At 42.0% G+C, this 15,569-nt stretch overlaps 1 protein-coding gene across 1 annotated transcript in view; it reads right to left on the minus strand.

The window, feature by feature from the left end:
• Nucleotides 1-2,599: 2,599 nt before the first annotated feature.
• The window catches only part of SLC5A12 (solute carrier family 5 member 12), a 51,360-nt gene continuing 38,390 nt past the window's right edge, over nucleotides 2,600-15,569 (minus strand). Inside the window, exons 10-15 of the mRNA XM_086338541.1 lie at nucleotides 14,952-15,019; nucleotides 9,506-9,592; nucleotides 7,445-7,611; nucleotides 6,035-6,138; nucleotides 5,711-5,838; nucleotides 2,600-3,550 (exon numbers count right to left, since the gene is read on the minus strand). Coding sequence (XP_086194667.1) covers nucleotides 3,404-3,550; nucleotides 5,711-5,838; nucleotides 6,035-6,138; nucleotides 7,445-7,611; nucleotides 9,506-9,592; nucleotides 14,952-15,019 — 701 coding nt within the window. The 3' untranslated portion in view covers nucleotides 2,600-3,403. The remainder of the gene's footprint in view (nucleotides 3,551-5,710; nucleotides 5,839-6,034; nucleotides 6,139-7,444; nucleotides 7,612-9,505; nucleotides 9,593-14,951; nucleotides 15,020-15,569) is intronic.

Genomic DNA, 15,569 nt, shown 5'->3' on the forward strand with positions numbered 1-15,569 from the left:
AACTTTCTGGGAAAGTAGTAAGCTAGTGAAATATCTGTAGGAGAATTTGGAGTAAACTTTGTAAGAGAATTTGTGAGTAAAATGGAAAAATATAGGGTACCTTTTAGTTTTGCAGAATTCCAAGTGAAGTTCTGAATTTCATATATATAGCTACTATATATATATGTATGTATATATACACATACATCTATATATTTATAGTGTGATGCTCAGTTGTGTCTAACTTTTTGGGACCCCATGACTGTAGCCTGCCAAACTCCTTTGTCCATGGAATTTTCCAGGCAAGAATACTGGAATGAGTTGCCATTTCCTCCTCCAGAGGATCTTCCCCACCCAGGAATAGAACTCACATCTCCTATGGCTCCTGCATTGGCAGGTGGATTCTTTACCACTGAGCAACAGGGATATCTCTTTATAGATAGAGCTACTGTTAATCTAATTCTTATCCTCAGATTTTTTTTTCCTTCTCTATCCCATTAACTGAGCCAATGAGGTTTGGCCCAGATTTCAACATCCACCCAATGTATTTTTCAAGTTCTAATTGATAAGAATGCCTTAACCACTAAATCATTTGGAAATAGTTGCAATTCTCAATTTACAAATCCTTAGAACAATACCTTCATTAACATGCTGTACCTCAAAAATATTTTTAGTAATTCTTTTCATTCTCATTTTCATATTATTTTCTCCAATGTACTCCCTTTCCCTTCTTTCCTCCTCTTTTCAAAATGTATTTTTCTCATCTCTATTGTATACCATAGCCAAATTTTCTCTTCTTCTCCCATTATTTCCCCTCTTGTTTGAAATTGGAGAAGAGAAGGCAAGCAATGGACTATGACTTATAAACTCCGGCTATATTTTAAATTCCTCTATTGATTGTTTTCCCTTCTTTCTAGTTTATCTCCCTGTTAATAAACACTATTTACATAACTTCCCCCCATCTCCTGCTTCTTTTAAAGTTTTCTCCTCTAGGGTAACATTGACAAAACACAGCTTTGGGACTCCTTATCCCTATTTATTTGGACCATTTCTCCTTACTTGGCTGACATACTTGTTCTAGGCCTCTTCATCTTACCTGGCCACCAAAATAAATACCTGGCCCCTGACCTAATGTACTTAACAGACATCAGTTTGTTTTCTGCTATCTTTCCTCTGATCTAGCATCTTTGGCACTGGCTCTTTTTAACCCTTTAAGGATTTGATTTCTTTTCTTCTTCCAAAAAGCTTTGACTGACTCTCCATTTGTTAATTCACTTTTTGATCTATAGTCTCCTCTCACTCCAGAACTTTAACGATTATTTTCTAGAATTCAACAACTAGGGTCTTTACTTCCATCTCCTTAACCTGATGGATCACAGTGAGTTTGCAGATATGAACTGAAGGAACAAAGTAGGAATCCTATGGATGAGGCACTTAGCACCAAAGAAGACTCTAGGGCTACTGAAATCCCCTGTGGGTTGGTAAGCTATCTGTAAGTTTCTTTTGCACAGTACTGTCCTAATTCACTTCCTATTGGGGGCCTTTGCTCTTTACCCAGCTCAGTAGTAAAGAATCCTCCTGCCAGTGCAGGAGATGCTGGAGTGCAGGAGACAACAGAGACATAGGTTCGATCCCTGGGTCAGAAAGATCCCCTGCAGTAGGAAATGGCAACCCATTCCAGTATTCTTGCCTGAAAACTTCCATGGAAAGAGAAGCCTGAAAGGCTACGGTCCATAGTGTCACAAAGAGTCAGACATGACTGAGCAACTGAGCACTCATGCATGCACAGAAAAAGACTCCAGACTTCTTATTTAGCACAGTGTGAATTTTTCACTGTAAGGTGACAGATGAGAAGAAGAAATACTACACTAAGAACATAAAGGGAGCAGAGTATTTAGTTATAATTGTTCCCATTTACCAGACATACCAGTCTGTCCTCTTGTGTTGAGCAAAATTAATTTGAAGGCTTGATCAGGACAGCTGTAATAGCAAGAATGACTGGAAGAGGACTTAAAGGTGTGTGGGTGGGTTGGGGGGAGGGACTAAGAGCAATTGTGTTCCCACTGCACCTGAAGGATGAAGGGATGCAACATGTCTGCATATGTGTAAGGTATGGGGGTTGGGGTGGACGTCATTCCCTTGTTTTATGTGCAGCGTCAGGGAAGCATTTAATATGCATCTCTCCTCCTGCAAACTCCAACATGTATATGCTGTGTGTGCTTAGTCGCTCAGTCCTGTCCAACTCTTTGAGACCCCATGGACTGCAGCACCCCCAGGCTCCTCTGTCCATGGGGATTCTCAGGCAAGAAGACTGGAGTGGGTAGCTGTTTCCTTCTCCAGGAGATCTTCCCAACCCAGGGATTGAATCCAGGTCTCCCACATTGCAGGCAGATTCTTTACCAGCTGAGCCACCAGGGAAGCCCAAGAGTACTGGAGTGGGTAGCCTATCCCTTCTCCAGGGCATCTTCCTGACCCAGGAATCGAACTGGGGTCTCCTGCATTGCAGGCAGGTTCTTTACCAGCTGAGCTACCAGGCAGGCTCAAACTTCAAGATATTTGATGGCTAAAAAAAAAAAAAAAAACTACAAAAAAAAAAATACCCAGCCAACAAACAAACACACACAGTCCCTGGAACTTTATATAACACAAAGCAAAGAGACTGATTCTTGCACTCTGATGAAGTCAAGCCCAAATTTATTACAAAAGAAAGTTGCTGGGGCACTTAAGTCTTGTTTATTTTTTCTCACCTGAAAGTGGGATCTTCCAAAGAATAATCTTCAGAATATTCTGGGGAACATTCATTTTATTTGTGGTCATCAGTTCAGTTCATTTCAGTCGCTGAGTTGTGTCCGACTCTTTGCGACCCCATGAATCGCAGCACGCCAGGCCTCCCTGTCCATGACCAACTCCCAGAGTTCACTCAGACTCACGCCCATTGAGTCAGTGATGCCATCCAGCCATTTCATACTTTGTCGTCCCCTTCTCCTCATGCCCCCAATCCCTCCCAGCATCAGGATCTTTTCCAATGAGTCAACTCTTCGCATGAGGTGGCCAAAGTACTGGAGTTTCAGCTTTACCATCATTCCTTCCAAAGAAATCCCAGGGCTGATCTCCTTCAGACAACCCCTCTTCTAGTACTGGCAACTACAAAGTCTACTAACCAATGTGCTTAGTCGCTCAGTCGTGTCTGACCCCATGGACTATAGCCCACCAGGCTCCTCTGTCCATGAGGATTCTCTAGGCAAGAATACTGGAGTGGGTTTCCATGCCCTCCTCCAGGGAATCTTCCCAACCCAGGATTGAACCCAGGTCTCCCGCATTGCAGGCGGATTCTTTACTGTCTGAGCCACCAGGGAAGCCCACTAAACATTAGGAAAGGAGTATGTGGACTGTGTGTATCTGTGTATCATGTGTGTGTGTTGCCTTAGAAATGGGTAATCTTCTCTAAAGCCATGTTGTCATAGCTTTTGTCCTTGGGATCGTAGCCTGGAACCAGGCTTTCTTGCTTGAGGCCATTTTGTAAGACAGATTCAGCTCCTTGTTTCCAGGTACTGCCATTCTCAAGGTTTTCCTGAGGAAAATAGAGAGACACATATTAGTGGAACAGTCTTAATGTATCCCAAATCAAACTGAGGGAATCTTGCTCACACCTTCCCTTTTGAAAAAGAAAAAAAGATAAATATGAAAGCAGCACAAATAACTCTGACCCAGGGCACTTCCCAATTGGTAGCTTTGGTGCCTCAATCCATGTAGGTGCCATTTCTAATGATGATAATAATAATAATAACAGAGCAGTTTGGTGAGCTGGTGGCCCAGACAGTAAAGAATCTGCCTGCAATGCAGGAGACCCAGGTTCGATCCCTAGGTTGGGAAGATCCCTTGGAGAAGGGAATGGCTACCCACTCCAGTATTCTTGCATAGAAAATCCCATGGACAGAGGATCCTGACATGCTACAGTCCATGGGGTCACAAAGAGTCAGACACAACTGAGCCAGTAATTGCATCGCACAATGTATCAATGCATGGAGTGAAGACATTTATGTCTCTAGTACAATAGTCCTGTGAGGCAGTAGTATTACTTGCTTAGGAGAGACAAATTTGAGTCTCAGAAGGTGGTCACCCTCTTCCTTTCCATGAACAGCAAGTCTTCTGGTCACAACAGGGGCCCTGTATGCGAACTCTGCAGAAGGCTGCTCAGTGTTATTTCTTGGCAAAGGAGCCCAGTAGTGACAAGTAAGTGTCCCCTCCCACTCTAGACTTAGCCTTGAAAACAGAAGCTGCCTGCATCAGCAAGATTTCCCGTTTATCTCAGGAAATTTGTGCCCAGGATGATGTCTGTAAAGCAGTAAATAACATTATTCTTTTTTTTCTAGAACTTCCTCAAGCTCCATTTATCCAAACAATACACTGCTTAGCCAGCTGCCTTGTCAGCAAATAGGCTGCCTTCCCATTCCAAGCCCCTGTCAAGAAGGTGCTCTCCTTAGCAAAAACTATGAAACTCAGCTTTACTTCACATACATGTTATTATGGGCTTTGGGTAGGGGGGAAGCAGATGACAACTTAAGAGGTGTGATAAGGGCAAAGAGTCCCTCTCCTAGAGTACTGAAAGAGTGAAATATCTGGGCTTGAAAGAAAGATAATAAGCCCTCACTTTAAGGGAAAAAAATTCCTGCCTGTAATCTGACTGAGAGGACAGACATGGATAAAAGCAGCTGCAAACCCAACAGGAATCATTGCTTCTGTCAAGGTCCTGGCATTATCAGATGCCATAGTAACTCTGAGTGATTACTGCTCTTCCACCAAAGCTGCCGCAGATGGTTTTGTCTCCAGTCCCTCTTCCCTAACTTAGACCGCTCTTAGAATCCTCCAGCAGAAACACCAACCTTACCCTTTTGTTGAGGGTGGCAATCCCGGGCTCCCCTGGGATGTCCCGGCCCTGCTTCCTATATCAAGTCAGTAAGTCCAATCTGGTTTGACTTCAGGCTGTTATGGTCATGGGCTGATGTGACCTTAATCATACTTGGACAGCATCTCTAGACCTTAATAGCAATGGGACAATTTCCCTCACCCTGTGTGGTCTAACCATGATTCTTGGAAGGATAAGAGGAGAGCTGGGAGATAGTATGTAACCTGCTGCTTCTCTGTCTGAGAAGTTCCACCAATAAATCTTACTTTATATTTACACTGCGTGACATACCAGACATGTTCATGTCCAGGTCACACTGCATGGTCTCCCCTTTGTTCTCAGATAAAAGCTGAAGTTCCAAAAGTGTTAAAGTTGCTCAATCATGTCCTACTCTTTGCAACCCCATGGACTATACAGTCCATGGAATTCTCCAGGCCAGAATACTGGAGTGGGTAGCTGTTCCCTTCTCCAGGGGATCTCCCCAATCCAGGAATTGAACCCACGTCTCTCACCTTGCAGGCAGATTCAGGGAAACCTAAGAATACTGGAGTGGGTAGCCTATCCCTTCTCCAAGGATTCCCCCAGGGTCTTCACAACCCAGGAATCAGTCCTGGGTCTCCTCTCCTGCATTGCAGGTGGACTCTTTACCAGCTGAGCTACCAGAGAATTTAGCTGAGGTAACTGAAGTGGAAAAGCAGATTCTTTCAGATTGTCCTATCCACCAGCTACCTTCCCAACTCCCAGCCTTGCACATGGTTTAAATGGGCAGAAACGGAATCCTTTTGAGCCAATTCACATTGTTCAGAAGCTCAAACATCAGCTTACCTGCTCTGTTCCACTGTCATGCTGAACTCCACACCAGCACAGTGTTTTGTATTTCTTAGACCAAAAGCAAAATAAATTGCAGACTGGTCTAATTAGCAGTGGTGGAATATCCTTGCCCTTTTGGAGACCTAATAATAAAAGGAAAAATGGATTAGGTGTTGCAAGCTTCCAAGAGTTCCTTTAAGGATTGTCCATTTGAGAACTAGGTCAGTCTTTTTGTGGTGAACCCCAAATCATGCCTGTAAGATGGGTACCTCGTTTGGCAATGCATAAGACTAGCCTATGTCTTCCTTGGCCCCAAGAAGAGGAAAGTATGTAACTGACCTGTTAGGAAGCTGATGATTACTCCAGCAGCTATGCATCCCAGGCAGCCCACGGTGCTGTAGTGCAGGTAGGAGAGGGCATACCAGGTCTCAGCGATGGCGGGTCTGTGAAGAACAGCAGCATATACTCAGTTCTGAGTGTGAAGTCATGATTCACAGTGACTAAGAGGATGGCTGAGGGCTCGGCATTTCTTAAAATGGTCTTCCCTGGCGGCTCAGTGGTGATGAGCCAATGATCAACCAGGTATGATCCCTGATTGGGAAGATCCCCTGGAGGAGAAAATGGCAACCCACTCCAGTATTCTTGCCTAGGGAATCCCGAGGACAGAGGAATCTGGCAGGCTACAGTCTATGGGGTCACAAACAGTCGGACATGACTGAGCAACTAAACAACAATCTCTCAAAACCCCAAAGCTTATCTTTTTGCCATTTGATAGTTTTTTTTTAAATGACTGTAGAGTGTTTTATATTTCACTCAACTCAATCCATTCCTGCATTACAAGTCCTACTACTACACCACAATTGCAATAAAGACCATGCTTTCCATTTCAGACATTTACTAAGCCCAGATTTAGTGTCAGAAATTGTGACAGACACTGGAGATTAAAGATAAGTAAGCCACAAAGTCTACATATAAGAGTTAACAATCATAAAATAGACCAGCACCCCTTCGTAGAAGAACAACAAAGGATTTGGAAAATATTCAGAAAGAGTGTTAAACCCAGGCTGATATGTGAGATGATGCCTCAGCTTGTTTTAAAAAAATGCTGCTGCTGCTGCTAAGTCTCTTCAGTCGTGTCTGACTCTGTGCGACCCCATAGACGGTAGCCTACCAGGCTCCTCCATACTTGGGATTCTCCAGGCAAGAACGCTGGAGTGGGTTGCCGTTTCCTTCTCCAATGCATGAAAGTGAAAAGTGAAAGTGAAGTAGCTCAGTCATGTCTGACTCTTAGCGACCCCATGGACTGCAGCCTACCAGGCTCCTCCGTCCATGGGAGTTTCCAGGCAAGAGTACTGGAGTGGGTTGCCATTGCCTTCTCCATTTTAAAAAATACTTAGCTGTTATTCAAGCAAAAAAAAAAAAAAAGGTTTGTTAGAGCCAGGATTCAGCTTTCCAAGAAAAAATATAGAATAAGCACAGGAGGAAGGAAGAAATAGCGTAGTGGACCTGAGAACTGAGACTTCCAATTAACGCTCTTGCCAAGTTCATCCTTGGGCACCAGGATGCAGAGGAATGCATATTTATGTAAAGCTGGAACGCTGGGGCACTCTTTATTGTTGGGTACCGTCCAGAACAACTCTCTCTTAGGAGAGCAAGATGGTCTCCTCAGACTTAGCATGAAGTATGCACCTTTCTCTAACTTGGTGACCGTCTCTCTGGGACCTGACGCCATCTTTAAGGTGAGAATACCTGCTGGACAGCACCGGAGGCACCGATTCCGTCACGTTTGATAGGCCACACTGGTCAGTCGACAAAGGCAAAGGCCATGTCTTAGAGGCTGGTGCAGGGTAAATGAAGGCCCCGATGGCCACCCAAAATGACAAGAGGATTCCGGTCAGAAGGCCTGCTAGGGCACCCTTGAAAAAGAAAAGCAAAAGTTAATGAGAGATCTGACCATTGAAAGATCAAAGCCATTGAAAGAATAATGAGATGAAAAGCCTTCTGTCTCAGACATTCTGGCTTTCTACCCCCAATCCTGGCCACTTGTGCTCAAAACAGCACACTGCCTGCCTTCAAACTCCCACAGTGAGCTTTATTTAGGAATACATTGTTCCTTAAATGAAGACATTGGAGGATTTTATTGTGGTCATTTTATGTAAATTTTAGCAGGATTTATTTTCCTCTTTTTGGCTTCTCCATCCTATCACTAAAAAATACTTGTTGAATCTCAGTTCCCAGAAGAAGAGTTTCAGAAATTCAGGAAAACCTCAGATAATGGAGACACTGGGGTCATTTTCCCTTGACATCCATTGTAGCTTGTGATATAGAAATTTTTATTCCTGTATCTCTTCTCAGGTGATGCTGGTCATGTCCTTGGACTCCCAAGTTTAGAGTTTTTGGTTTGAGTCTAAATGTTAGTCATGTCAGTTAAGGGTCATACTTCTTGATAAAAAGTTAAAAGTCAGTGAGTCACTCACTTCTCCTTCCAAGGAAACAGAATAACCCAGCAGGGATCAGGACCACCGAAAACTAAAACTGAATCTTGCTGGTCTCTGCCAGATAGCTGAGCTTTCTCTGTGATAGAAAACAACTTGTTGGTTTCTCTATTTACTCATAAAAACGTCTCTTCAGTTACAGCACCAGAATGTTCTGTTTGTTATTGTTTAGGGAAGCTAAAGCAATGAATGAGACTTGACTACTAGAGCCCTTGGACTGCACCGCACGTTTGCTGTCACGTCTGACTCTGCAGCGCTGTGGACTGTAGCCTAACAGGCTCCTCTGTCCATAGTATCTTCCTGCCAAGAATACTGGAGTGGGTTGCCATTTCCTCCTCCAGTGATCTTCTAGACCCATAGATCGAACCCACATCTCTTGCATCTCCTGCGTTGGCAGGTGGATTCTTTATCACTAGTGCCACCAGATGCTATAAATTAATGATCAGAAAAGTATTTGCAATAACTGAGCATTGTATTATATTTCCAAATAAGTGTTCCTTTTTAGTTATTTTTACTACACAGTCATCCAACCAATATTTACTTAAGGACATACCATTAGCTTGTACTGGGGCTTCCCCAGTGATGCTACGTGGTAAAGAAGAAACTGCCTGCCAATGCAGGAGACATAAGAGATGTGCGTTTGATCCCTGGGTTGGGAAGATTCCCTGGAGGAGGGCATGGAAACCCACTCCAGTATTCTTTCCTGGAGAATCCCATGGACATAGGAGCCTGGCGGGCTATAGTCCATAATGTCACAAAGAGTTGGACACGACTGAAGTGACTTAGCACTCATGCACACACATTAGCTTGTATGGTATCTAGTATCTGTACCTTTGTCAAAACCAAGAATACCCAGCTATTAAAATATGTAGGCTGGTCTCCTCTCTCCTTCTTCAATTAGTTAATTAGCTTAATTAAGTTACTTATAATTTGGGGTAACTAAATATAGAAAAGAAAATTTATACTTTTAAAGTTTTCAAAGTTGGGTTTTAAATAAACTATTTCTGATCTTAGTATCTGTTTTATATTTCATTTTGTGGGCTCTTAATTTAGAGAAGACAACTTAAACCCTAAAGAGTTAGCATTGATGCCATAAAATATGATATTTCATGACTGGCTTTTACTTTGTTTTCTGCTCTTAATACAGACTCACAGATTAAGAGATTGGAGGGCTAGTGCTCTATTTAGATCTACTATGGAAAGAAGACCTCATTTTTTTCTGGCAAAGACAAATGGCCTTTCCAAGGAGGACTGAGACAAGAGTGGCTGGGCCCGATCTCAGCTGGAAGTGTGCAGAAGGGTGTGGGAGACTTACCTTCCAGTTCACAAAAGGGAACAGAATTCCCAGAGAGAACAAGCCCAGCATCGGCCCCCCACACATGCCGTGGATGCTGAGGGCAGCCTGTGGAGCAAAGCAGATCAGATCAACAAACTATATTCCCCTGAATCTGTGGCCCACCCAGGACCAGCTCCCTTTCTTGGACATGTGGTGAAATACGGTCCTAGTCCTGACTGTGTGCTTTCTCAAAATTAATTATGTGCTTTCTCAAAATCATTTCTCTCTTCTGGGCTCATTGATAAGCATTACATAAAAAAACAAAAATATCTATAAACATACGTGTGTGTGTGTGTGTGTGAACACAGACAATTTGGATTGAGTAGAATAAGTTTTCCCGCAAGCTGGAAATTACTGATTTGTTTATATTTTCTATCTTGTCAAAAAGCTTTTGTAGGGGGGTGGGAGAGAGGTCCAAGTGGGAGGGGATATATGTATACATATGACTGACTTGCTTCATTGTACAGCAGAAACTAACTAAGGGGATTGTAACACAGTTTTTAAAAAGAAAGCTTTTTTAATAATTTATTTAATAAATATATCTATAACTTGGTTGCCTATCTTATGCAGTTGATCCAGTTGTTTTCATTTAGTTTGAACAACTCTATTATTTTGACAATAATTATTAACCCACTCTTGCTATTTCACCAGAATACCTCAAGGATGTTGCAGCATTAATTTGGAACATGGTGGGGAGGCCATTGGATACTCCATATCCTATATCCCATTGTTATGGCTCCGTCTCCTTTGTATATAGAGGGAGTTTGGCAAATGCATTTCCATCTCTCTTAGCCATTAAGTTGTTGAACCCAGTGAATTGGCAATGGGTTTTAATTAAACTAGTTTTCTATCAACTTATATAGTTTTGTACCATAGCTTTTCGAAAGTCTTTAACATACACAGTCACTGATAAGCCTGGAAGGGAACATGTTACTTAAGTATATGCATGCGTGCACACACAAACGCACACACAAACACACACACAAAGCTACTCTGCAATGCAACCCTAGTTCTATCCATACAACTACAGGGCTGTTAGATCAAGGGGCTGTGATAAGAATGCTCTAAACATTTTATACATCTTTTCTGTTTGTCAGGCACCAGCTCCATGTCTTATGTGTCAGATAATAGAGATGAACTAACTTGGCACTCTAAACAAATGATCTCATTTCATTCCCACAATTACCCTGCTTAGTTGATAGCACTAACTGGATTTTACAGATGAGAAATTTGGACTGAAAGAAAGCATATTCAAGGTATACTCTCAGAATGTTGCAGAGGTGAGATTTAAAAGTCTGAAGTCAGTTTTGTTTGGCTCTAAAACCCATATTTTCTCTTCTAAAAGCAAGTCCCACCTAAAAAAAGACAAAAGCATGGACAACCATCATGGTCTCCTTTTTTCTGTTTAAGGGAAAAAAGTTCTTTGAAAGAGCTCATCACTAAGAGAATATTTAGATTCTCATTTTGACTCTGCCACATGTAAATATGATCTGGTGAAACTTCAGTTATTAATTCAGATTTATTTTACTTCAGAGAGTCTTCTTTCTCTAATAAAATAAAATAGAAGTAGGACCAAAGGGACTTCAAGTCCAATCCAGCTATAATATAAATTCTTTTGTCCAGAAAAATGAGCTACAATGCACTGTGATGATTGCTTTTCCAGGATAATTTTTAGAGAAATCAATGCCACAGATAGATCTTTGACAAGATGGAGATAGATAAAATTACAGTAGATACTCTTCCCCAAAGTCAATACTTAATAGTCTTCACATTTTCTCTGCTGATTGATAGTATTAATTTCTAGTTGCTATGGTTGCTGAATTTGGAAGCTAACTTACTAGCTATTATATGGGAGAATCAATAAATTAGGATAAATGTTTATTTCCCTTGTAGGAGAAAAATAATGATCAATCTTTTACAAAGTCCTTGGCCAATATGCTCTGGGTAAGGGGGAAGTCTTCATGTGATAAAAGAGAAATAAATCAAAGAGTTTCTGGATTTTAAAAATACATATTTCTGTAATATACAAAACCAACTTCAATTTCTTGTCTTTCTTTTTGTCATTAAGTATGTTTTATTGAAGGAAGACAGAGCTCATTTAATAGCCCCTACCCCAATGGCCAAATCTCATTTAAGCCCCTGCTGCAAGGAGAGGATTGCAGCTAAAGAAATGTGTTTCAGTACGAGGTGTCCTAGCCTTCTCAGATGACAAATGGAGATCAAAATAACTGCTTCTAATACCTGCTTCCTAGGATTTTTGTGTGTGTGCCTGTTTGAGAGTATTCAATGTGGAATCCAATAGAATCTAAATAGAACCTGCACTCTGGAGCACATGATAATCACCCCTGAAATATTATCCACCATTATTATCATCTTACTATTATCTTCTTACCTCCCCTGTTGGTGAGCTCTCTGATCCCTGAGGTGTGTCATTTGATAGTTGGACTGTTTTGAAATCTAGAATGTACTTCTTTTTATAATACTTCGAAAGAAAGAAAGATCACCACCCACTCTCACAGAAAACAAACAGGCACTTTCTTAAATCGGGGAAAAATATAAGTGTAGAGATCGTGGTATGCATGGGAAGCCTGGAGTGCTGCAGTCCATGGGGTTGCAAACAGTCAGACGTGACTTAGCAACTGAACAACAATAACAGAGGCCATTGCAGCCCTCAGCAGAACTATTGAGTTGGCCAAAAAGTACATTCCAGTTTTCTGGAAGATCCTGAATGAACTTTTTGACCAACCCAGTAGCTGATGGCCATTAAGAAAGCAGCATAATAGATAGAATTACTTTTCCCAGAGAGAACTCCACAAATCATTAGTTACCAGATCTCCATTGGTTACTCTACTGATGTGGCTGACGAAGGTCTGTCTAGTCAAAGCTATGGTTTTTCCAGTAGTCATGTATGGATGTGAGAGTTGGACTATAAAGAAAGCTGAGAGCTGAAGGACTGATGCTTTTGAACTGTGGTGTTGGAGAAGACTCTTGAGAGTCCCTTGGACTGCAAGGAGATCCAACCCAGTCCATCCTAAAGGAAATCAGTCCTGAATATTCATTGGAAGGACTGACACTGAAGCTGAAACTCCAATTCTTTGGCCACCTATTGTGAAGAACTGACTCATTTGAAAAGACCCTGATGCTGGGAAAGATTTAAAGCAGGAGTAGAAGGGGATGACAGAGGATGAAATGATTGGATGGCATCACTGACTCAAAGGACATGAGCTTGAGTAAGCTCCAGGAGTTGGTGATGGACAGGGAGGCCTGGTGTGCTGCAGTCCATGGGATTGCAAAGAGTTGGACATGACTGAGCAACTGAACTGACTGATGCTACCTGCCCCTCCTATCATCTTCTCTCCCTGTAGATGATTCTATGGTCACATATTTAAAATGAAACAGCTTACTAGGTTTTCCCAGAGCCTTTGCTATGGTACTGTGTGCTGTAGCTTTCTGAAAGGGTAATGCATTGGAAAATTAAATGGTATATTATAGTTGTCTTTCTGCACCTGTCAAATCAGATGTCTTCAGAGAAGCAAGGAGAGCATTTTAGACACAAATCTCTCTCCTAGGAAACAACACATCAATGTGTTCATTTCTTGCCCACTGGCATCCCCTAAACTGTGTGAACTTTGTGACACACATTTTAACCAATCAGGAAAGGAAGCAAGCCTAGCATACTTATTTGAATAAGGACAAGCATCCCTCACAGCTCCCTCTTCATGGTAAGCTTGATGTGTTACACCAGTGTTGCAGGAGACCTTATCTATTCTGGAGCCTTTCATGCCTCAATGGCAAATAAGCTTAACATGGAACTATCTCTGGAAGAAAACAATTTATTGTTTCAAATTTTCACCAAATTGGACATGGTGATGCATCCTTAAAACAACATTGTTAATCAACTATACGCCAATAAAAAAATAGACAGAAAAAAGAGTAAATAATGATTGTATAAAGGGGAGAAAAAAAAGGGGCACAAAGCATCAGAGGTAACTTGGAAAATAAACCGTAAAAGGGGGCTTCCCCAATGGTTCACTGGGTAAAGAATCTACCTGCATCGCAGGAGACAAAGGAAACATTGGGTTTGATCCCTGGGTCAAGAAGATCCTCTGGAGAAGGAAATGGCAGCCCACTCCAGTATTCTTGCCTGAAGAATCCCCATGGACAGGGGAGCCTGCAGGGCTATAGTCCATAGGGTCGCAATGAGTCAGACATGACTTAGTGATAAGCATGCAAACCTTAAAAAATGCTGTTGAGGTCACTACAGACAGTCAGTTCTGCTGTGTGGAGGGGGAGATAGCAAAGTCCTCAAAAGTTGTAAAGAGATCAGCAAGTAACTGTCATTAAATAAAGCTCATACTTAGCACAGAGGACAGGACGTTTCCAGTCCCACAACTTCTCTTATAAAGACAGAGGATGAAATGGTTGTTACAGTACTAAACTACCCAACTCAGTTTCCTGTACTTCAAAAAGGAAATAATGGAACCTATGTAGAGAGTCATTGGAAGGATCAAGCAAGATCCACTGCTCTGGAAACTAAAACACATCCTATAAAAGTCAGTGATGACTATTCCCTCATTCTCACTCATTTATACATTTAAACAGCATGTATTAAAAACCTAAACCATGCCAAGAAAATATAAAGGATGTTCAAATTATACAAAGATGTGATAGGATTAAGATGGTTGATGTAGACTATGAAGATTGCTTATCTGATGATGTTTTGTGAGTTGGGCAATTTGAGGAAGGAAAAGGGGGAGCTCAGAAGACTTGGGTCATAAACATGGTTTAACTACTAACTAGCTGGGAGAACTTGAGCAGGATGTTTTCATTTTTTCTGTATCATTTACAAAATAAATGTTGAAACAGATTATCAGCACTTTCTAGTGCTGACATAAGCACTGGAAGGTACTTCAGCACTGACTTCCCTGATGGCTCAGACAGTAAAGCATCTGCCTACAATGCAGGAGACCTGGGTTCAATCCCTGGGTTGAGAAGATCTCCTGGAGAAGGAAATGGCAACCCACTCCAGTATTCTTGCCTGGAGAATCCCATGGATGGAGAAGCCTGGTAGGCTGCAGTCCATGGGGTCGCAAAGACTCGGAAATGACTGAGTGACTTCACTTTCCTTCACTTTCAGCATTGTTAATAGGTAGAGGTGGGCTCATTTTCAAGGTCTATCATGCTTTGGTTAATGAATTTGGGACAGTTCTTCACCTCTCTACTTCTTAGTTTCATCACCTGTGACATTAGTACATTACTCAAACTACATCTTAGGGAAGTGATGAGGATCAAATGAGGTAATACATTCGAGACTGCAGCTAGACCATAATAAGCATTCTATAAATGTTCATTTTAATTATTGATTTTACTAGTATGATTATCCTAGTTTTATTTAAGGATAATAAATTCTCAGATCTGTCATTACCTGTATGACACCACCCATGAGGGATGCAGCCACAGCTGTGGAGGTACATATCACGCCAAATAAAAGACCTGAAGAAAGAAAATGCATGACTGTCATCCGACCTGCTTTGAGGGATTTCTTGAGCTCCTACTCAGGGTCTTCTCTCATGCAAGCCATATTGGAAGGGGTCTCGGGAAGGATTGTCTACCCCATGTAGCTATCACAAACCCCAAGAAGGGCACTGATGAGAATTTCTCCCACAATACATGCTTTCCTCAGTCAGGCAGAATGAGCTGGAATCCAGCCTTGAGGAGGCTTCTCTCCAGGATTTAAGAAGAAAACTGTCATGTTGAAGCAACATGAAGATGCAGAAAGATCACTGGTCTACAGACTAATCCAGACTAAATTAGTGAGAATTAAGTCCATTTCACAGAGAAGGCAATAGCATCCCAGTCCAGTACTCTTGCCTGGAAAATCCCATGGACGGAGGAGCCTGGTGGGCTGCAGTCCATGGGGTCACAAAGAGTTGGACACGACTGAGCGACTTCACTTTCACTTTTCACTTTCCTGCATTGGAGAAGGAAATGGCAACCCACTCCAGTGTTCTTGCCTGGAGAATCCCAGGGACGGGGGAGCCTG

Source organism: Bos grunniens, chromosome 15 (genome assembly GCF_055505025.1).
Source record: "Bos grunniens cultivar Pamir isolate PY7600 chromosome 15, Bosgru_T2T1.0, whole genome shotgun sequence".
Lineage (NCBI taxonomy): Eukaryota > Metazoa > Chordata > Mammalia > Artiodactyla > Bovidae > Bos > Bos grunniens.